Below are 22832 nucleotides of genomic sequence, written 5' to 3'. Positions count from 1 at the left end.
CCTCTCTGAGCCGCATATGGATTTAGACAGTCAAGACCGGGACTGGGCTGGAGGTAGAGGCATGGCTCAGATGACCTTGATCCAGGAGTGTGACCCATCTCACTGTCTGACACATCTGGCACATCTGGCTGGGCCAAAGCAGCACAAAGCTGGCCCAAATATCTTAGAAGCCCCTGGATGGAAAACACATCTGAGTCCTGTCTGCCATAAACTAGGTGTGTGACTTTGGGCAGTTCTTTCTCTCTGAGCCTCCGTGTCTCTACTGAAAAAGAAGGGTGTGGGTGAGATGGCCTCTTCTAACCTTGGGAGCCTGGGGTGCCAGCCACACTTGCCCTCACCCGTGACCTCAGGCACTCTGGGCCCTGGGCACCGAGCAGCCCACGGAGACCCCTCCAGGTTGCCACATTTCTGGCGTGTTGAGTAAACAGAGTCCCGGGGCCCTCTGGCATCTGTGTCCTCACCATCCCTCTGGGCTCCACCCTCAGTGCAGGTTGGGGGCCTGGGCTTGGGAGTCGCAGTGAGGCTGGCCCCAGGAGGGGAGGGGAGGAGTCCTGCTCCTGGGCAGAGCTGGACTTGGTCCTGTGTCTCGGGGAGGGCCCTGGGTCCAAGTGTGTGGGAGCCGCCTGGGGGAGGAGTGCTGCCTCCTTCAGGAGGGACTCCCCAACACTGGGAGCCGCTCAGAGCATTATTGGGCTCCCCAGGCCCTGTGACAGAGGCTGCCGAGGCTGGGGTGAAGGACACAGGTGGTTCAGGTCTCTGCCTCCTGGACCAAAGCTCTGATGACTCCAGAGTGGAGCAGCTTCAGAAGTGTCAACTTCTGGGAGCCTCAGACTTGAAGCTTCTGTGATTGAGTCGAAGGGTTTGGAGTGAGATTGAAGGCTCATTGACAATGAAATTCCAAGCCTCTGTGATTCAAAGCTTGTAAAGTTCTGTGTCTTTTTTATTTTTTTTTTAGTTCTGTGTTTTAAAGAGGGCGTGAGTCTAAGATTTGGTGGCCGTGGTGGTATGTGTTTGGAAGTCCAAGGCCCTGAGATTCTAGGCTTTGTGAATAGGATTGTTCAGCTGAGTCGGCTGATGGGAGAGAGGCCAAGGCAGGTTTCTGCAAATGCAGGCCCAGGAGACCTTGGCATCAGCAGGGAGGGGCCCTGGAGCACAGACTTGACCGTGGGTACATTCAGGGTGGGCTTTAGGGTCTTGGTGTGTGTGTTGCAGAAGGTGTCTTTTTTATTTTTTTAAGATTTTATTTATTTATTCATGACACACACACACACACACACACACACACACACACACACACACACACACAGATGGAGACACAGGCAGAGGGAGAAGCAGGTTCCCTGCAAGGAGCCTGATGGGGACTCGATCCCAGGACTTCAGGATCATGGCCTCAGCCAAAAGCATATGCTCAACTGCTAAGACACCCAGGTGCCCCTAGGGGTGTCTTTGATCAGGCACTGAGGGCTCTAGGACTCGCTCCTGGCTGGAATCCTCCCTTCCTCCCCTCTTTCTTGGGGAGGAGCTCTGGGAAGGGGCCGTGCTTAACCAGGTGCTCCTTGGTAGGGGGCACTGTTGGCATATTGGCTGTGACAGTATTTTGTGATCCAGACTGTCTTGCATATTATAGGGTATTTGGTGTTCTTGGCCCCTAAATATTAGTAGGTAGTGGCCCCTAATCATTGTGACAACCCCAAATGACCTTTCACATCTCCAGACTCTGCACCATTCTGCTTCCCAAAGGAATGATGGACATGTAGGCGTCAGGGTCAGGCTAGCAGGAACAGCTATCAGGACCGGCAGGCAGGCCTGGGACTGGGGCAGGGCAGGGTGGCAGGGTCTGCTCAGAAAGACTGTCCCGAGCACTAGTGTTCCTGGTGCTTGAGGGGCGCTGGCTCAGAGCCAGCGGTCCTTTGAAACCTGGTGTTCCCTGACTCAGCTCCTCACCCAGCCCAGAGCCCGACCCTGAATCGCCTCCTGACTCACTGGAGAGCCAGAAGAGGCCAGTGGGTCTGAGCCCGGCGGGAAGGGGCGCTCACCCACATGTCAGCACCGCTCCCTGCCAGGCTGGGCCTTGAGCATGCATCGTAGGCCAGGGTTTCAGCTGGGAAGTCTCCGCATCTGAAATGTCGAGGGGTTGGCTGTGCTGTTCGACTCATGGGTAGGTGGCATGTGGCGTGTGGAAACTGCTGGGGACCTGAGTCAGACAGACCCAGGGGCTCATTCTGCCTTTTATTTGCTCTGTGAAGATGGGCCAGCTTTTTTTTTTTTTTTTTTTTTTTTAAGATTTTATTTGTCTGTTTATTTGAGAGAGTGAGAGAGAGCTGGCGAGCACAAGCAGGGCCAAAGGGCAGAGGGAGAGGGAGAGGGGGAAGCAGACTCCCCGTTGAGCGTGACACAGGGCTCATGCTTGATCCCAGGACTCCGGGATCATGGCCTGAGCTGAAGGCAAATACCCGGGCGCCCCCATGGGCCAGTTTTTTAAACCTTTCTAAGCTCCATTTTCCCTGCTGTCAAATGGGGGTGGTTGCACCTCCTTCCTAGAAGTGTGCTGAAGACCAAAGGAGTCCACAAGGCGTATGTGAAAATGGAGTTCTGGGGACTCCTGGGTGGCTCAGAGGTTGAGCATCTGCCTTCAGCTCAGGGCATGATCCCAGGGTCCTGGGATCGAGTCCTGCATCGGGCTCCCAACACAGGGAGCCTGCTTCTCCCTCCACCTCTGCCTCTGCTTCTGGGTGTGTGTCTCTCATGAATAAATAAATAAAATCTTAGAAAAAAAAAAAGAAAAAGAAAATAGAGTTCCGGAGACTAAGAACACTGCCGCGCATGTGGTCATCACTCCTGTTAACTGTGCTCAAAGGTGACCGGGGCCCTCACGTAGAAGGGAGCAAAGCCTTCGCTCGGGATAGAGCCAGTGAGACGTCAGGCATCAAGCCTTTAGATAGAACGTCACGCCTTCAGAGGATATTGTTTTCAGGGAAAATCAGACTCGAGCTGTGTTACTTTGGGAAATCTGTGCCGGTTCCGCCGCTAGTACTCCCGGCCCCATCCGTGCAGGCACCGGTCACCGGTGGGCCACGCGGACTGCAGCCCGGCACCCCTGGTGGCGTGACCCGCCAGCTGGACACCTCCCTATTTAGGAGGCTGCCCGGCTGCATGTGGGAGGAGGGCCAGTGGTGGGTGTCCTGCTCTAGTTTGCCCTCCCAGCTCTGGGTTCCCAGCCCTATCATGGATGGTTACAGATGATTCGAGAAGCCTTCTTTTTTTGAGAAGACGCCTTTGAAGCACCCAGCACTGTGCCCAGCACAGAGGAGGTGCTCGGGGTGAGGGTAAGGACTGGCGCTCCCGGTGCTCAACTGCATTCGCTTTGCTGCATTGACACCTGTGGCCCCCCCCCCAGACGTGCCGTCACGGCCTCATTTTGCACATGGGGAAGGCGAGGCTCAGAGAGGTCGAGAAACTTATTGCGTGTCGCACAGCCAGGAGGTAGTAGAGCTGGGAGGAAAACCTCGATTTCTCTGAATCCCCAGCCTCAGCTTTTATCCAGGACACCGCGGCCACCTGCCGAGTCTGGAGGAGCGCCCGGCTCTCCACGCTCCACCCAGGGCCCAGGGCGGGGAGATTTGCTATCGCAGTTGCAGGTGGCAGCGGGGAGGGTCTCCCCGGGTTTGGGCAGCCGCCTCTGTGGTGCCCTGGGGCCGTCCCCTGAGGGGTGTGCAGCCCCCCCCACCCCCAGGGCTGCCTCCCCCGCACCTGCCAGCGCTGAGCCAGCGCCTGTGCTGCGCAGAGCAGCCGTGCGTGGTGGGAAGCCAGTGGGCTGTGGAGGCGCCTGTGCTGGGCGGCGGGCCTGGGCAGGAGGAGGGGCCGCCCGTGACCTTGGATGCGTCACCGCCCCCGCCCTGCCCGGACCCTCAGTCTCCCTGTCTGCAGGATGGGAGAGCTGGACAGTGAGGCTGGGAAGGGGCTGGTGGGGAACCCGCCTCCTCGGGAAGCATTTCAGTGTCTGCAGGGAGCCCCTGGGCGCTGTGTTCCTTGTGGGTGGGCTCCCTCCCTCTGTGCTTGTGGCCGTGGTCCTGGCTCTCACCTGTCCCCCGGGGCCCCCTTCTGTCTGCTTCTGGTCCCCTGCCTGGCTCCCGCCCTCTGCTTGCTCTTGCTAAGTCCACCTGGCAGAGACCCTCACTGTGCAGACCCTCGCCCTTGCCTGTCACTGGGCGAGAGGAGGGCAGGGCCCGTAGTCTCATCATAGCTCAGGCCTTGTGCTGTGCATTCTGGGGGTTCAGCATGTTTGTTGGAGGAACCCCTTCATGAGATCACTCGACAAGCCTCTACTGAGAGGGTGCCACGCACCAGCCATGCACAGAGGACAGCTGTGACCATTTTGTGCAAGGGAAGGTGACTCTGGCTCCCTGGGACAGGCGTCAGTCGGAAGCCCATCCAGAGAAGGCACCTGTGGGGTGGTGATGAGGAATGATGGTGACCCAGGGTGCTGGCGGAGCTTGAAGAGGGGGGGTCCAGGTGCCAGTGTCTCTGCCTTGGGGTTGGTGTTGGGAGAGGGCTCAGATGACCCCAGGGACTGTGGCTTGTGTGAGTGTGGATGAAGACCTGCTCCTGGCTTCTTGGCCAAGAGGCCTTTGCCTTTGCCAGGCTTCTGTTTGCTCATCTGTGAGGTGGGACCACAGCAACTCCGGGTTGGGAATGTCAGGGAGTCAAGTGACAATTCCAGGGCAAGTGCTGGCTGGTCTCCTATGGTGGTTAGGAGCAGCAGCTGTGGGCACACTGGGGCCAGTGGGGGAGCTGTGGGGACCTTCCTGGGGTGGCTCAGGACAAGGGTCCTGAAGGTGGCGGCACCTGGGCCCCAAGTCTTTGATGATGGTCTGAGAAGCCTGTGGGCCTGGCTGCCAGGCAGAGAGGCTGTCGGTGGCTGGTGAGGGCTGGCTTCTGGGAGGGGGAGGGCAGGAAGGATGGGCAGTGGGAGGAGGAGAAAACCTGGGAAGCCCCAAATGTGAAGGAGAGAAGGGGGTGTCACCTGCAGGAAGACCCCCCTCCCATCACCCTGCTACGCCCAATCCAATCATCTGGGCCACCCTCCCGTCTCTGGGCATGCTCCCTCTCAGTCTTGTGGCACCAGACGGGGCCTCTGGCCCCCCAGATAAAGGCCTCTAGGACCCTTCTGTGGGTTTTTAACTATCAGAAAGTCCTGCTTTAATCTAACCTCCATCCTCCTGCCCTGAGCCCTTTCCCTGTGGCTGGGCTGTTGGGAATGTGTGAGTTTTTCTGTCTCCTTCTATCTAAACAGACGGCTCCTGGGATCGCACCCCAAATGCCCACTGACAAGGTGGCATGCCCTCCCTCCCCTCGTGAAGAGAGCACCAGCCGGGAGCCCGGAGTTGTGCGACGTGGGCAGTCACCTGTGCCCTGGACCCAGTCTCTCCTCCCCACCTGGCCTTCCTCCTCAGGGGCTCCTGGGGCTCCCTGTATGGAAGGGGTCCGCCACCCACAGAGTGCCTCGTGCCCAGGAGAGGCTGTTGTCTCCCTCCCTGCCTCCTTTCATTTGTTTACTCATTCTTTCCTCATTCAGAAACCTTCTGGCTCCCTGTGGTCCCCAGAATAGTCTCACTTAGCCTGGTTGTGGGTCCTTCCACGGTCTGCCCGGCTGTCCTCCAGCCACCGTCCCGTTCTTTCTCTTCATGCTCTCTGTTCTTTTTTTTTTCCCTAAAGATCTTATTTATTTATTCATAAGACACACTGAGAGAGGCAGAGACACAGGCAGAGGGAGAAGCAGGCGCCATGCAGGGAGCCCGATGCGGGACTCCATCCCAGGACCCCGGGATCACCTGAGCCGAAGGCAGACACTCAACCACTGAGCCACCCAGGGCCCCCTGGGGAAAGGGTTCTTTAGGGGAGGGTGCCCCCCTCCTCAGCCCTGGGCTAATGAGAATGCCCAGATGGGTGGCCAGTGTTGCTGGAAGAAACAACACATGTCTTGGAAATTGTCCGCTTCCCTCCATCTGGTGTAGAGAAGGTTTGTTTTTCTCAGAAGTAAGGTCAGCATCGAGCTGTGCCCTCCGGATGCTTCTGGTGGCTGGAGTGGATGTCGCAGTGTCCGTTGGTCAGCAGGGTGGGTTGGACAGCCAGGACTCTGGCTGGGCCAGTGGGAGCCTGATCCCCAGGCAACCTCTGGCACCATCGCTTGGAGATTTCTGTGCAAAGAGAGCTATAGGTGGAGAGGCTGCCCATGACCCAACCTGAGGGCATTGGTGAGGCCTGCCGGGAGGGGGGCATTTGGCCTGGGTCTTGCCGCATGAGGAGGAGTTTTCCAAAAGCACAGTTGAAGGACAGGGTTCCAGGCAGAGAGACTAGTAGGGAGAGCAGTGAGGAGTGTAGTGTGGCTGGCACAGGGTGAGGCGTGTGCTGGGTAGCAGGTGTCACGTGCCAGTCTAGAGCTTGTTCTTGATCTTGGGGGACACTGGGAAACCATTAATGGGTGTCCAGCAGGGATGGGATATGGTTAAATTTGTTTGGTAGAATGGTCACTCCTGGAGCAGAATGGAGGATGCTTGAGGGAAAGAGAGACCTGGAGACCAAACCGTAGACTCCTGAAACAAATATTGATTGATGGTTGATTGATTGAGCAAGCGTTTCCTGAAGCCCAGCTCTGTGTTGGCCCCTCTTCTACACTTGAGTGGAGGTGCCCTCGGGCTGTTTAGCCATGTTGGGTGGAGCCTCGGAATTCCAGGCTGGGATCCTCTGTGGTGACCCTGAGGAGTCCCTAGCCTGATGGGCGAGGCAGAGCCAGCCCCACATCATACTCCTGTGAAGCCAAGTGGGGTGAAGGCTGGGCAGAGGGACCTGCAGGGTGGCTGTGACCACCAGGAGGATGGAGTGGTCCATCTTTCCTGACTGGGGATGCTTCTGGAACCTTCTGATGAAGAAGGAGGCCTCAAAGCCAGAGCAGGAGAGTCTCTGATCCGGGAGAGGTGGAGGGAGGTGGGGATGGCATGCCCACTGAGGAAAATGGGGTCACCCATTTTCACTCTGGGGTCACTCTGGGGTCACCCAGGATGCTGGTAACATCTGGTGTGTGGGCTGGGAGAGGAATGGGGTGGATGCTGAGCAGGGAAGGACATTTGGGGTCCAGATTTGGGGGACAAACGGGGAGGTTGCACCAGGAGGCCCACCTGCGTGGGGGAAGCGTCTCATCTCAGCAGCTCAGGTGGCTCTCGAGGGGCCCAGAGAGTCTTGTCCAGGGCCGAGGTGGCCCGTGGGGGGCGCCGGGGCAGGAGCCCAGGGCGTGTGCCACCCCAGAGACCTGACCGCAAGGCTAGTTGTAATTGATAGTGAGCAGGAGAATTACAAAGAGGCCTGGCTGGCTAATGAAGTGTCAGCCCCCTCCTGGGGCATTTAAAACATGATTGGATTTTCATTAGTCCATCCTGCCTGGGCTTCGGAGTCTGTGTCAGAAGCCAGCTTTGACCTGTCACCTCCCTCGGACCGCCTCGCCATCCTGTTGGGAGACAAACGGCCCCATTGGTTTCTCTACCAGAGAAATCGATCCGTCTTTTTAATCAGCCGGAATGTCTCCCTGCTAATCTCGCCCCAGCTCTCCTGTGGGGCTGCCTTCCGCATTTCTGGCATTTCTGGCCCCGTCTGCCCTGTGGAACTGTGCTCTGGTCTCCCTCTTGTCTCCCCAAGTTCAAATCCCGATGCTGGCGCTTCCTGCTGTGTGATACTGTGCAGACAGCTCGACCTCTCTGGGTGACAGTTTCTATCTGAGAAAGCAGGAGGAGGCGGCTTGGCTGACCGCGAGGTGCTGTGGGTGCTGGCGGGGAAAGGGCCAGGGTGGAGGGGGTGGGAACAGGGTGCCCAAGGTCTGCACCTGGCTTCCCCTAGACAGTGGTGGGGGCGGCTCTCAGCTGCACCTCCACATCGAGTGAGGAGATGCTTGGGGATCGACTGTCCCCCAAGGTCTAGTCTGGGCTCCACCAATTGCAAGCTCCGTGACCTCAGGCAGGTCACTTCTCCCCTCTGTCAGTTTCTTCATCCATAAAATTGTGGTGTGGGGAGGTGAGGCTACATCAGTGATGTCCAGTCGGGGATCATTTTGCCCCCAGGGGACATCTGGTAATGTGTGGAGGCATTCTTGGTTGTCACAACTTGGGGAGGTTGTGCTGTTGGTTTCTAGCGGATAAAGACCAAATATTCTACAAGGCACAGGACAGCTTCTCATGGCAAAGAATTATCAGGTCCTAAATGTCAATGGTGCCAAGGCCAGGAAACCCTGGGATCTCCTGAAGCTCTGAAGGTATGGGCACAGTATGGAGCCTGGGGCTTTGGGTGAGGAGGGTGGAAACTGAGATGGGGAATCTCTGAAGGAGGAAGAGAGGACAGTGCGGAGTCCCAACCTGAAAGTTTCCTGTGATCGTATAAACCTGGGTTTGGATCCTAGAGCTGCCATTTACTAGAGTGTCACATTTCCAACCGCCTTCCCGTACACCCACCCGTCCATCGCCTCACCTGTCCATCTCCCTAATCCATCCATGCATCCATCCCTCTTTCCATCTCTCCATCTCTCCATCTTTCCATCTCTCTCTCTCTCTTTTTAAAGATTTTAATTTGTTTATTCATGAGAGACACAGAGAGAAAGAGAGGCAGAGACACAAGCAGAGGAAGTAGCAGGCTCCCTGCAGGGAGCCCGACGTGGGACTCTATCCTGGGTCTCCAGGGTCACACCCTGGGCCGAAGGCAGCACTAAACCGCTGAGCCACCCGGGCTGCCCCTTTCCATCTCTTCATCCATTCATCTGCTCATTGACCCATCTACCTGACTGTTGCATTCAAGCATTCATTCCCCTGCTTCTTGACCATCCACCCATTCAATCATCCATAGACCCAAGGCCCCACCCCATGCTCCTATGTATCCATCTATCAACCGATCCGCTCATCCATCCTTTTGCTTGTTTGGCAGATACTTCTTGGTCAACATACCTGCCCCAATCTCTCATCCACCCTGCTGCATGTTCAATGCCCAGTCAAGCCCTCTTCTTGTACTATCTACAGGGCTTTTTGTACTTTACTTATTCTCCTCACCTAGACTGTGAGATCCTTGAGGACAGGCTCCATGTTCCATTAATGACTGTCTCTTCTTCAGGCCTTGGCCATCAGCCCCGCACATAGTAGGTGTGCAGCAAAACTTTCAATGACATGCTGCATCCTAGCAAGCAAGGTCGGAAGTGGAGGTTGTGTGAACAGAGATGAGGCTGACCAAGAGCGCCTACACAAAGGACCTTCAATGTCAAGCTGAGGAGTTTGGAAACTCTCTGGAAGGCAGTGAGGGGCCACGGAAGACTTTTGGTTCTGGAGGAACCCTCTGGCTGTGTGTGGAGAATTTATCAGAGGAAGCAAGGCTGGAGGAGGAGGCTGTTCAGAGTCAGGAGTGAGGGAGTGCAGGCTGCCTGGGGCAGTGGAGGTGCAGATTTGTTGATGGAGGGGAGAGATTGAGGTTGTGAAAAGGATAGGTCTCTGCGAGGGACAGGGGGATGAAGGGGGAGGGAACCTCTGGAGGGTTCTCATCTGGACAACTTCCAGCATTGGTGGTGGATGGGGGACATCATTCATTGGGGATGGGAAATACAGAGAACTTGGTGATCTGGGGAGAATATGACCTACCCCATTATGATGAATTTGAGATTCCCAGAGACATCCTAGGGAGTGTCTGTGTTGCTTGGCAGTGAGTAGGCCTGGGGCTGGGATGGATTCTGGACCTGTTCAGCTTGGCAGAACTGGGGCCGTGGGAGTGGGTATAGGGTCAAGGAGAAGAGAGGGGAGACCAGAGGGTTGCGAGCCTGAGAAAGGCCAACATTTGAGGGACAGAGCCCAAGAAGGAGGAGGAGGAGGACCAGCCAGGGCCTGTGGTGTCCCTGGGGCCCTGGGGGAAAGAGTTTCTAGAATAACGATCTTCATCTGGGTTTCTTGAACTTGGATGGGGACAAGTTGCACATTTATTTTCACTAATGTTTGAGTGAAATTGAGCATTTCTCTCTATTGTGAACGGAGGGAACAAACCACGGTGTGATTATTGGCAGTGCCTGTGACTAGTAGCAATCACCTGTCACACCGTGGTGGTTGTGGACCTCATCACTGCTTTCCAGTTGCACAGTATCAGACCTGCTACTGGCTCTGGCTCTTCATCATGTTGATAATGAATCTCGTGTGGTTCTCTACCCCAAGTATGTTTTTTTTAAAAATGTTTTGGCAACTATTTTAATCTAACTGGCTTCTTTCCTTTCTAATTCTAAGCATTAAAAAAATGTATGCATTAAAAACATTATTCTGAGAAGGGGCTTATGAGCTTCCCCAGGGGGTCCAGAGATGCCTCAGAAACTGCTTTTGTAGGAGAGTGCCTGGCCGTACCCAGGGCTGCTGGCCAGATGGGCGAGGAGGAGGGTGTGCATGCATGTTAGGGGGTGCAGGAGCCTGAAGGGCTGTGGAGCTCCGTGGGAGTGCAGACATGGGCGTGTCTGCAGGTTTGTGGTGGAGGACAGGCCTCCAGGAGGCCTAGGGACAATGTCATCACCCTCTGTCCGTGTCTCCACCAAGTGTCTGCTTGTGAGTTCTGGAGGGCAGAGGCTTCAGCCTCTTCATGCAGGGTTCCCAGAGCCACCGTGGGCCAGACAGAGGGGGTCTCAGCAGAAGGGTGCTGAATAAGAGGGTTCAGGGTGGGAAGAGAGGCTGCATATCCCTCCAGCACAGAAATCCCTTCTTAGGCTGTTTGATGCCTCCAGGTGATGGGGACCTTGTTCTTTTCTGAGGCTGCCGTGCCTCTGAGCAGATGCTCTACGTGGGGCTCCGGGCACAGAGAGGGATGGATACCCTGGTTGGTGGTGAGAAGCCAGGACAGACCACGTTCAGTTAGACAGCTGATATAAGCGGGGGGACATTAAGATATTGTGAGGGCTTGGGGGAGGCATCTGTACCCCCTGCCCAGGAGTCCAGGAGGCTTCCCCGCAGGTACACCTTCATAGTGGATGGGTTCTGGAGGCTGGTCATCCCAGAGACAGTAGGACCCTGGTCCCCAGCAGCCCTGCCCTCCCCTTTTCCTCGGCAGGGGCTGAAGCCTCCTTGGCTGGTGTTCCTATCCCATGGACCATCCGCCTTGGGTTTTCTTCCAAGCTGGCAGCCCCTGTTCCCTCACCTCCCCCACTCCGGCTGTCTGTACTGGGCACCAAGGCCTGCTGGGCATCTGGGAATCAGAGACTTTGGCCAAATTCAATGAGTTCTCAAATTATGGGGCAACTAAGAGGTGACACTGGGGGCAGGGACAAGGAAAGAAGGGGGCGCTCACTCCCTCATCTCATCCTTGTAAGGGTTCTCAGCCCCCCAAGACTCTGTAGCATATAAGGAGAATCAGTCCAGCCCCGGCAGGGCTGTGTGTCATGTAGGGAGCTCCCCACTGCTGGAGGCATGTAAGCAGAGAGGTCTAGAACCATCTGCCCAGCAGCTCTGACCACTTTAGGGAGCCGCTTTCTATCCCAGCTCAACCACCGTGTGATCTTGGGTAAGTATCTGGACCTTCATTTTTGTATCTGAAAAGTGGGTGTAATAACATCTGCTGTGTCTATCTCCCGAGGCTGCTGTGGGCATGGGAGGAACGGATCCTTTTTTTTTTTTAGAGATGGAGAAAGAGAGGTGAGGGGAGGGGCAAAGGGAGAGAGAGAATCTTAAGCAAGCTCCATGCCCAGTGTGGAGCCCGATGCGGGGCTCCATCTCACGGCCCTGAGATCATGACCTGAGCTGACATCGAGTTGGATGCTTAACTGCCGGAGCCCCCCCAGGCGCCCCGGGAGGAATGACTCCTTAAACAAACAGGAGACAGGTTGGTGTGAGGTTCAAATCCCTCACTAGCTGTGGCCTCAGCAAATCAGTGACATCCTCCCTTGCAGGGCTGTGGTGAAGGTTGACAGGGGGTGGGGGGGTGGGGATCTATGACAGTGGCTATCCCAGCAGTTGCTTGTGTGGGTTTAACTGTTGCATTTTATTTTTCTTTATAGTAGTTTCCCTTTACCATTTTTTGTTGCCCCTCCCTTTTATAAAGTAGGCTCCACTCCAGTGTGGAGCCCAGTGTGAGGCTTGAACTCAGGACCCTGAGATCAAGACCTGAGATGAGATCAAGAGTTGGGCGCTTAACTGACTGAGCCACCCAGGGCCCCTTTGTATTGAGGTAAGAGGTACATGGAGTAGAGCTCACAAATCTTTGTGTCTGGCTCAAGGAATTTTTCCATATAAATATACAACAGTGACCTTACACAGGCCAACAAGAACATCTCCAAAAGATGGAGAGAGTCCCAGAAACTCCCTCATCCCCCACCCCCAATGGGTGCTCACCCAGTCACTACTGTTCTGAGCTCCTTCACTGTAGGGTTAGCTTTGCCTGATTTTTCACTTTATAAAATTGGATTCATGTGCTCTTTTGCTCTTAGGTGTCCAGCCTCTGTTACCCAGCGTTATGCCTGTGAGCTCTGTCTCTTTTGCTGTGTGCATCAGTAGTTTGCTCTTTTTCATTGCTGCGGAGTATTCCATCGAATGGGTGTGCCACCGGGTTTCTCAGCCTTGAGACATGTGGGGTGACATGTCATGTCATGTGTGCTGACATGTGGGGCCAGATAATTCTTCACAGTGGGGCCGTCCTGTGCATTGTAGGATGTTTAGCAGCATCCCTGGTCTCTATATTAGATGCCAGTGCCCTGCCTCACCATATTGTGGCAATCAAAAATGTCTCTAGACATGGCCACATGTCCCTTGGAGGTCAAAATCATCCCTAGTTGAAATCTGCTGCCTGACCCATTCTCCCGATGCTGCACACTTGAGTTGTTCCCAGGTTGGGGCCATTATGAATAACACGGCTCTGAACGTTCTGGCACATGCCCTTTTGTGGACTTCTATCTGAATTTCTCTGGGATGTGCACCCGGGAGTGTCCCTCCCGGATCCTAACAGGGGTCTCTGTTTCACTTTAATAGATGCCAAGCCGCTTTCCAGAGTGCGTTTTGCTCATAAAGAGAAGTCAAATGAATACATTGATGAATTAGTGGATGGGTGTCTTTTTGAAGCCCAAGAGTCTAGAGCATAGTTGATGTTTGAAATGGTAGCCACGCATCACAGCTGGGTCCTAGAACAAGGACGTGCTCTAGGTAGCTCCAGGGCAGGAGTAAGTCTGGTTCATCTCAGAGCACTGATGCACAGGCCTGGTATTCAGCAGGTGCTTCATAGATGCCTGTGGACCTGGCCTTGGAGAAGCCGCCCTAAGAACTGGGATGTGGAACATCAGGCCCCATTCAGCCTTTGGAGACTGGAGGCCTGAGCCTCCAGTTCTATCTTGGGACTCACTGAGGACCAGTAGGGGTTGGACCCTCACACAGGGGCTGGGTCACCCTCCCTGCCTCTCTGGTCCAGGAGGGCACAGCTGCCAGCCCTTTCCTCCTCTTGATTTATTCAGACAACTGAGGTGCACCCTGGGAGACGGATCAGATTTCAGATTTGACAAAAATAAAAACAAATTTGGCTGCCTCAGCCAAACCCAGCACTCCTGCACACATACCCCTACCCCCCAGAGCCCTCCGAATTACAGAAACTATGACTGTCATCTGGGCCTACAGGATGGAGGGTGGTGGTCACCATGGTAACCATGCTGGCCTCTGGCTCCTGGAGAGGAGGCTGCCCCAAGGGGCCTGCTGGGGCGTCAGGCACTGTCCCTCCACCTGGTCACTCTTCTCTCTGGAAGTGGCAGGTTTGAGGAGGCCCTCGGCCTGGTGGCTTCCCCGGTGACCCTGTCCCTCCAGTTTTTAAGACAGCAGCTGGGACGTGGGATGGAGTTACAACTCTGTTTCAGCTTGACTTCTTACTGACTGAGGGCCTTGAAACCAGCACCCTCCCCTTGATGGCTTCCCTTCCCTTCCCTTCCCAGGGCCCAGTGTCGGAATGTTGTCCTTCCTGACTTCATGGCCGGCTGTAACCCAGGTCCAATTGGGAGGAGACAATGTGGGTGAGAAGGAAAAAGCAAATATTCCAGTGAGCACATGCCAGCGGAGGGCCTCTGGTATTCCAGGCCCTGTGCCTGGGGGTGGCGGAGCACGTGGTTGGGAACATGGGCTTGGGAGGCAGCAGGGGGCTGATTCAAATCCTGCTGCTGTCATATAACAGCTGTGTGACCCTCGATGGCTGGGGCTGGAGCCCGTGCAGCCAAGTACCCCATGCTTCAGTGTCCTTATCTGTAAGATGGCGAGAACAACGGTACCTGCCAGTTTTAGGGAACTTTGCTGTAGTTCTGGGGCAGCCCTACATTGCCAGGCCTGAACTGGTTGATTATTTTTACAAAGGCTATTTCAGGGCACCTGGGTGGGTCAATGGTTGAGCATCTGCCTTCAGCTCAGGTCGTGATCCTGGGGTCCTGAGATCGAGTCCCCCATCAGGCTCCCCACAAGGAGCCTGCTTCTCTATATATATCTCTGCCTCTCTCTGTGTGTCTCTCATGAATAAATAAATAAAATGTTAAAAAAATTTTTTTTCTAAGTAAAAAGGCTTTTAGTGAAGATGCGGACATGGGTCCGAAAGCCTGTGTGATAGCATCCCTTCTTCTCTACTCGAGGTAATACTAGGTAGTCAGCAGGTAAAGTGAGCAGGGGGCTTCAGTCCTCTGCTGGTGAGGTGGCTTTTTGCCCCCCCAAAGTCAAAGAATGGGAGACCCGGGACCCAGTTACATGACAGGCTGTCAAAGAGAGGGCTTTCCCTGCTGCACACCACCCGACGGACCCTGGTCTTGAGTCGACAGCCCCACAGGCTCTGTGTTCTGCGGCTTCTGGGCTCCCTGCCCTGTGTGCTTGCTGGAGGGTTTCAATGAGATTGTATGTGCCGTTTGGTTGGAAAGCTCCTTGGCAAACAGACATCCAGGAGCACTTGAGAAATATTTGCCAGTGTTACCATTGTCACTGCAGCTTACCCGGGGCCCGGCACACAGCAGACACTCAGTATGTGCTCATGAATTTGCTGCTGGGCTGTGAGGTCCCAGTTCTGAGGACCGCGGGAGGCCCCGCCAGCAGAGCAGGGGAAGCAGGGTGGGGGCCGGCTGTAGGCGGGGCCGAGTCTCCGCCGGGCCCGGGGGTGGGGTGGTGGGGTGGTGGTGGGGGGCTCTTCTTTCTCCCCCAGCTGGGTGTGTGTCTGGGAAAGTTTTGTCTGCCAAGGAGGCTCTGTTGGGTCCACTGATCTCTATCCCCATTCCTGTCCTCAGAGGTACCCAGGACTGCCCATCTTGGGTCTAATCAGGTGCTACACATACAGAGCCTAGACCTTTGGGGAAAATGAGTGTTTTTGTTTTTAAGATTTTAAATTATTTGAGAGAGAGCGAGAGAGAAAGAGAGCAGGGGGAGAGGGAGAAGCAGCCTCCCCTCTGGACGCGGGGCTCCATCCCAGGACGCTGGCTGGGATCATGACCTGAGCTGAAGGCAGATGCTTAACCGGCTGAGCCACCCAGGTGGCCCGAAACACGGGGTTTTGGTGTTTGTCTGAAATCCAGCCATGGCTCAGGGACCCCGTGGGTGGGGAGTCTCTTGTCGGAGGGTCCCTTCTGCCCCAGGCTGGCTGTGTGGCAAGGATGACTCTGTCCCTGTTTCCCATCTGTGCAGTGGGGGATTGGATAAGTTGCTTCCGGGGGACCTCGGTGGGATTCCTCTGTGTCAGAGATCACCCTGACAGGAGTGAGGGTCTGGGCAATGAAGCAGGCAAGATGATAGGGTCCCCACGGCAGTCTCAGGTGCCAGGCAGGTGGCTTTGAGCCACCTTCTGTGAGAGGCAGTGGGAACCGCTGAAGACTCTGCCTTTGTCAAGCCAGCACTCAAGTCTCTGCCTGCCCCATTACCTAGAAATCCTTACCACCCCCTTGGGGCTCCGTCCTCCCTCAAACTGTCCCAGAACCCTGGAGTTACGCCTGACTGTGCTCTCAGAGTTCCTCACTGCTTATGACTAATGGTGGAAGCATTAGGCCTTGGGCCAAGCATGGGCTCGCACAGCCTGGAGACCTTGACTCCCTCTGACGGTCTCCTTCCCCACGTTGCGTGTCTGGTTCAGCTTCAAGGAGGGCTGGTGCCTTTGATCCCTGAGCCAGTGGGGAGCATGTCAGGAGCCGTGGGCAGCAATGCCAGCTCTGGCCTGACTTCTGAGCCTCACAGGCTCCTGGAAAGGGCCCAGGCTCTGCCATCTGGGATTTCCCCGAGTGCCTCGGGGCAGGGCTGAGACTGTCCACCTCTGAATGTCTGAAGCTGAGCGATCTAGAGGTGAAAGCCACTCCATCTGCCTCCTTGAGCGACTCAATGCAGCCAGTGACATCAGAAGCACCACCACACAGTGGCTCTGGGTACCACTGAGTCAGGTCTTTTGGGCTGCTTAACTGGCTGTGTGACCTTGGGGAAGTCACTCCAGCTCTCCAGGCCTGTTTCCCCATCTGCCCCCAGTGAGCTGTGTTGAGAGCCAGGGCTGTGTCCCCAGGGACTTGGCACACAGTAGTCATGGCTCCTGCCAAGTTCATTACTGTGGTAGCTAGACCAAGTGGATAGGGAGCCCTTCCAGAGAGGAGGCTGAGCCACCACCTTGTGAATGGGGAAAGGTGCTTCAAGGGAAGTTTCAAGAAGAAGGGACAAATGAACTGGGCTGTGGAGGATGAGTTGGAGTTTGCCTGGTAGAGACAGCAGAAGGAAGTGCATGCAGCGGGTATGCTTGGGGCCAGCAAGAAATTCAGTGCATGTTGAGGCCAATGGGTGGGAGATAAGGCCAGAAGAATTCAATGAATTCAGAGAGTGTAGGCAGCCTTGGGTGTCAGGCTAAGGAGGGTGATGGAGCCAAGGAAGGTTTCTGAACAGGAGAAAAGCCTCAGCTGAGCTGCGCTTCCGGCAGATTAATCTGGTGGTGGCCAAATGGCTGGAGGTGGGGGGCAAGCAGAGCAGGCTCTGGTTTGCGTCTCAGCTTTGTCCTTTTCCAGCTGGTGACCTTGGGCAAATCATATTCCTCTTTGTGTCTCAGTCTCCTCATTGCTCAGTGGGCTCTGAGAATTAACTGAGGTGATGCTTGCAAAGTGCTTGGATAGTACTGGGCACACGGCACTTGTCTGGTGATTGTGGGGGCAGAGACCAGTGCCAGAGCCTGGGGGTGCTGTGCAGAGTCCAGGTGAGAGACACTAGTGATGGTCGGAGGCCCCAGGGGAGGGGGAGGAGGTCACAGGCAGAGACAGGCCATGCATCACAGAGGAGAGCACTAGCCTTGGAGTCCAGCAGGCCTGCTGTGGATCTCAGCTCTGGTACTTCCCAGCTGTGTAACCTGGGTGAGGCCCCTAGTTTCTCTGAGGCTCATTTTCCTCATCTGTACAATGGGCCTGCTGGCCTCCATTACTCAGGGAAGGAAGAAGTGGGGGTTCTGGGCTCCTGGAAGATGGCTGCTGGAGTGCCCTTTGAATTTCACGTGGGCAGAGAGGGCAGAGGGAGCAGAGGACGCTGCTGGGAGGAGAGAAACGTGGCAGGCAAGGGGAAAGGCGAGGGGGGGGGGCAGTTCACTGGTAATTAGAACGTTTGAACTTCAAAAAAGTTAATTAATGACGAAGCTGCTGCTTGGAGCAGTGCTCAGGCTAGAAGGGGGCCCTGGCAGGGACTGCAGGTAATTACAGGCTGTGGCGGGAGAGTGGTGGCGGGGTAGGAGGGGTAGGAAGGAGCAGGGCTGGGCGAGGAGGGTCTGAAGGAGAGGGAGGAAGGAAGGCAGCATCCCGAGGTGAGCAAGGGGACCAGGGATGGGAGGGAGGCCATGGCCAGGGAAGCCAGGTCCGTCTCCCATCTGGCGAGAAGAGGTGTTCACCCCCACTGGGTAGGGTCTGGCTAGCGTGGCTGTGTCCCAGCTTAGCGCAAGGGGCCAGGGTTTACCATTGGAGACACTCAGGCATCACTGGATGTCAGAATGGGCAGGCCCATAGAGCTTTACTGATTCCTGCAGCAGACCGAGCTCCTACGAGATGCCCATCACTGTTAGATGTGTGAATGCAGAAGCCCTGTCCCCTTAGAAAGGAGGTTCTAGCTGTGGATAAAGGCAACGAGCATGCCAACAAGGCTTGAGGACATGAAAGTGCCTCAGAGGCCCTCCTTGCCTAGAGCTGGTGGCTGCAGCAGACTTTCTACCTGGGCAGGCCTGTGGAGGCCGGATCACATCCCTCTTGTTGCAGAGGCTGGGAGGGCCTAGGCTCAGATAGTCTGCAACCTGGTGATGAGTTCTAACCCCTGCCATGGGAGAGGAGGGAAGGACAGGGGTGTCCAGCGCACCTCAGCCACACCGGACGGACCCTCTGCAGGCTCCAGCTCCAGGCCCGGAGCAGACATGGAGGAGACAGAGGTCAGGGGATGGGAGAGGTGGTCAGAGAAGCGAGGCAATGACAGAGGGAGGTGCTCCGAGGTGGACAGGCAGGGATGGTCCAGAGATGGCCTGCCAGCTGGGCCTCTGTGGGCTTCTCCCTTCCTGGCACTGAAGAAAACACTCAGGCCGGGCAAGGAAATGGGGAGGAGTCCTCCCAAGCAGTGGCTTGTAGGGTTTGGGTTCTCTGGTGGGTTTGGCACCCACAGCCATGTCTATTGTGAGGTGGGTAGGCTAGCTTTTGGTCTCCAAGGTCTTTGAAAACTTGGGCATTGGCCCACTCAGTGGGGTGTCTGGAGGGGAATGGGGTGTATGCCTGTGTCTGTGGAGGGTGGGGTATTATTATTCCAGCTGCATTCAGCTCTCCCATGGCTACAGTCTTCCCGACTGTTTTGTCCTTGACTCTGTGTGTACATGGTTTGAATGTGTCAGCATGCTGGTGATCCTGCTGAACTGCGTGACACTTGGCATGTACCAGCCCTGCGACGACATGGACTGCCTCTCCGACCGCTGCAAGATCCTGCAGGTGAGGCGGCCTGCCAGGCCTGGCTTATAGGCCCCGCCCACGCGGCCCCACCCACCAGCACCGCCCACCAGCCCCACCCCCCGCCCCGCCCACTAGCACCGACCACCCCCGCACCCCGCCCACTAGCACCGCCCACTAGCACCGCCCCGCCCACACCGCCACACCCCACTAGCACCGCCCACCCACGCCCCGCCCACCAGCGCCGCCCACCCCCCCCGCCACACCCCCTAGCACCGCCCACCCACACCCCGCCCGCTAGCACCGGCCGCCCGCCCTGCCCCGCCCTCCACACCCCGCCCACCCGCCCAGCCTTCGCTGCTCATGCCCACCGCTTGGCCTGTCCTGGTTCCACTGGCTGTCCTCTTCATCAGTCCTAGCTGGTCTTCCCCATTCGCTCCCCGCACCCCCCCCGCGCCCCCCGCTTTTTTTTTTTTTTTTTTTTTTTAAGATTTTGTTTATTTATTCATGAGAGGCACAGAGAAAGAGAGAGAGAGAGGCAGAGGCACAGGCAGAGGGAGAAGGAGGCCCCATGCAGGGAGCCCGATGCCGGACTCTATCCTGGGTCTCCAGGATCACGCCCTGGGCTGAAGGCAGCGCTAACCCGCTGAGCCAGCCGGGCTGCCCCCCATTCTCTTTCTTGATCCTCTCCCCCCTCCATCCTCTCTGTGTTTTGGAGCCTCTGTCCTGGTCTAGGCCCTGGTTTTCCCCCACCAAGTGCCTCCCCAAGCCTTCTGCTCTCCCCAGCCCCAGACTAACCATACTGCCCCATGTCAGCAGAGTGTAAGTGACCCTGACACTCATCTGCCCAAAGCCTGCCCTTAGCTCTGGGTGCTCCTGGAATAAAGGCCAAGCTTGCTGACTTACTCTCAGTTCCCATCAGGAGCTGGCCTCCTGTATCTCTCCTGTTTTCATCTTGGAGGTCCAGATGGGGGCCTAACCTTGGATACCTGCCATGACCCCATGCAGCACTTGTCTACCTGTAGTGCAGGCTGCTAGGGTTATACCCATTTCACAGATGTCTATAAACATCATGTCATGTCCTCTCCCTGGGAAAGCCAGGGAGGAGTTGCCTTCTGCCTTCTGTGTTTCCACAGGACTCAGCAGTTCTGAGCAGCCCCTGAGCAGCCCAGGGTCTCAGAATCCCCTGAGGCACTTGTTAAAGACCCAAACCTGGCCCATCTCAAACCTGTAGAATCAGAATCTCCGGGGTGGTGGGTCTTGGGTTCAGGAGGGTGAAAAGCTCCTCATCCAGCCTCAGGCCCCTGGGTGGAGTTAGCCTTAGTGGGTACCAGGCTGGCTTCCCATCCAGATGGTGGGTTCATCAAGGACTCCTTTCTATGTTGATGACACCCAGCTTCTGTCCCCAAACACAGGAAGTGGGTCTGTTTCTTGAACTAAATTGACTACAGCCCTCATTGATCCTGGAAAGAGGAATTCACCCAGGCCCTGTCCTCAGAAACTATCTACTCGCCTGAGCCCATGCTTAGGGACACATTTGGGGCCTCCTTTCTGAACAGAGGAAGGCAGGGATGAAACCTGTGTGGTGAGGTTGCGGGGGGAGTATCAGGTCTGTTTTGAGAAAGATCCTTCCATGTGGGCTTTGGAATCAGATAGACCTGAATGTCAGTCCTGGTTCTGCCACTTACCTTCTGTGTGACCTGGGGCAAGTCACTTGACTTCTCTGAATCTGTTTCCTCACCTAAAATGGGGCTATCCAGGGGATTGTGGGGACAATTAGAAAAGAGAATGCAGTCAAATATCTTGCCCAGTGCTTGGCACTTGTTATTAGTGAGAGCCCTTAGCCCTGCCCCCATCTGGGTCCCTTGTCAGTACGCCTGACTTTTGGGAACAAAAGCATGGGCTGTATGACCTTGGGCAGGTTCATTCTCTCTCTGGGCCTCTGTCTCCTCATTTGTGAAATGACTTCAATGGACCAGGATCTCTGAGGTTGTCTTCCTGCCCAAGAGGAGACATTTCCAGGTCTTTCCCAGGCCATTCGTGTCCTTACCTGTGTCCCTACTTCACACTACAGCTCCAACCCAGTGGTCCTGTCCCCGAGCCTCATACTGTCCTTGCTTCTTGCCTTCTTCCTGCCCCTGCAGGTCTTTGATGACTTCATCTTCGTCTTCTTTGCCATGGAGATGGTGCTCAAGATGGTGGCCCTGGGCATTTTTGGCAAGAAGTGCTACCTTGGGGACACATGGAACCGACTGGATTTCTTCATCGTCATGGCAGGGTAGGTAGTGTATACCCGACAGTGTACATCTGGTGCACACCAGACGTAATTTAAATAATCTGTGGGGTTTCTGGGTGATAATGATGAGGCTGCATTGCGTAGGACCTCCCTGGGCCCCTGGGGTGGGAGGAATGATGGCCCTTTGCTAAATGACCCGGACAGACAGATACTCCTTCCTCCCTTCTCTGGTAAGACATGTGTCCTTCTGTGCTGTAGCTGATACTGGGCCTGTTTCACACTAACTGTATAACCTTGAGAAAGCTACTTAACCGAAGCCTCAGTTTTTTCATCTGTAAAATGGGGATAAGTATGACTTTGTCAAAACAAGCACCCAATCAATGTTAGCTATCATTTTATTATCCTAGATTGCTCAGCAAGTCAGAGCTAGAGCACAGACTCAGGCACTCTGTAACTCCAAACTGTGGTTATTTTTTTCAAAACACAAGCTACGGCCAGAGAAGAGCCAAGTTACAACTTAGCCCATTTGGAGCATCTGGGGCCCTGCTTGGTGCCTTGTTCTTGCTTTTCTGGGTCAGACCGGGCTGGTGGCTATTCATGCATTCATCTAACAGCCAGGGGTTGAATGGGTTCCTACTAAGTGTCAGCTGTGTATTAGGTCTGGGGGACGAAGGACAGCAAACACAGAGCAGGCTTTGTCTTTCCCAACTACTGCATGGGGAGAGGCATCCAACAGCTGTGGAGGTGAAATGTGTGCCCCACACAGAGACAGGGACTCTGGGAAAAGCACTGTGGTTTTCTGAGAGCATCTCTGAGCCGGGGTGGTGGCTTGGAGGCTTGAGGATGTTCCCGAGGAGGTGACACACACAAGAGCTGAAGGACAAGCAGGTGCTAAGTGTGCCCGCTAATGGGTCAATAGAGCAGAACTGACAACAGGGAGAGATGGAGGGAGAGAGGTAAAGGCTGGAGGCCTGCAGGTGCACGTGTCTGTGACAGGATGTGACGTCATGTATGTGCGTGTGTCAGCATGCACGCATGTGTGCAAGATGCCACCGAGAAGGGGCAACGAGGGAGGACAGGCACATGGCCAAGATGGGGAGTCGGTACCACCAAGTATACACTGACCTCCACAGGGATGTTCTAAAAGTAAATGATTTGTCCACCAGTGTTTTTTTTTTTTTAAGATTTTATTTATTTATTTTTTAAATATTTTATTTATTTATTTCCACCAGTGTTTTAAAAAGATGTTACACTTCCTCTGAGCACCCTTCCCTAAGAGCAGAGTTCAATTTCACAGCCACCCTGTCTGTTATGTAGAGCTCGCTGGAAGTTATGCTGGGTGCGTAGGGTGTCTTATGCACCGTGCCATTCCCTTTGTCAAAGCCCTTCATTCTCCTTCTCATTTTGGTTTGGCTGGAGGCCATCCTTAAGTCCTTTTTTCTTTTTTTTTAGAGACAAGGTGTTTGGATAGTGTCATTTCCAGTCTTGCCCGTCCAAACCTGTGTTCCTTTGATCTCCTTGTGTGAAGGACAGTTTTTGTCTGCAGCGCTCTGGAGTCATAATTTCCCTCCTCAGGGCCCTGCATGTGGTCCCATTCAGATCCACAAGCTAGAATTACGGGTGAGTCCAGGATAGGGCCGATGACTCTTCTTGGCTTTTTCCCTGTCAGAGGCTTCTAGGGTTTTC

The 22832-nt window shown here is 55.3% G+C and overlaps 1 protein-coding gene across 1 annotated transcript in view; it reads left to right on the top strand.

Annotated features, from left to right (window-relative positions):
- CACNA1I (calcium voltage-gated channel subunit alpha1 I) overlaps positions 1 to 22832 on the top strand; it is a 112396-nt gene that overhangs the window by 13064 nt on the left and 76500 nt on the right. Inside the window, exons 3-4 of the mRNA XM_072842667.1 lie at positions 18843 to 18952; positions 21055 to 21188. Coding sequence (XP_072698768.1) covers positions 18843 to 18952; positions 21055 to 21188 — 244 coding nt within the window. The remainder of the gene's footprint in view (positions 1 to 18842; positions 18953 to 21054; positions 21189 to 22832) is intronic.

Source organism: Canis lupus, chromosome 11, assembly GCF_048164855.1.
Source record: "Canis lupus baileyi chromosome 11, mCanLup2.hap1, whole genome shotgun sequence".
Taxonomy (NCBI): domain Eukaryota; kingdom Metazoa; phylum Chordata; class Mammalia; order Carnivora; family Canidae; genus Canis; species Canis lupus.
This window is presented reverse-complemented; position numbering and strand designations above follow the sequence as displayed.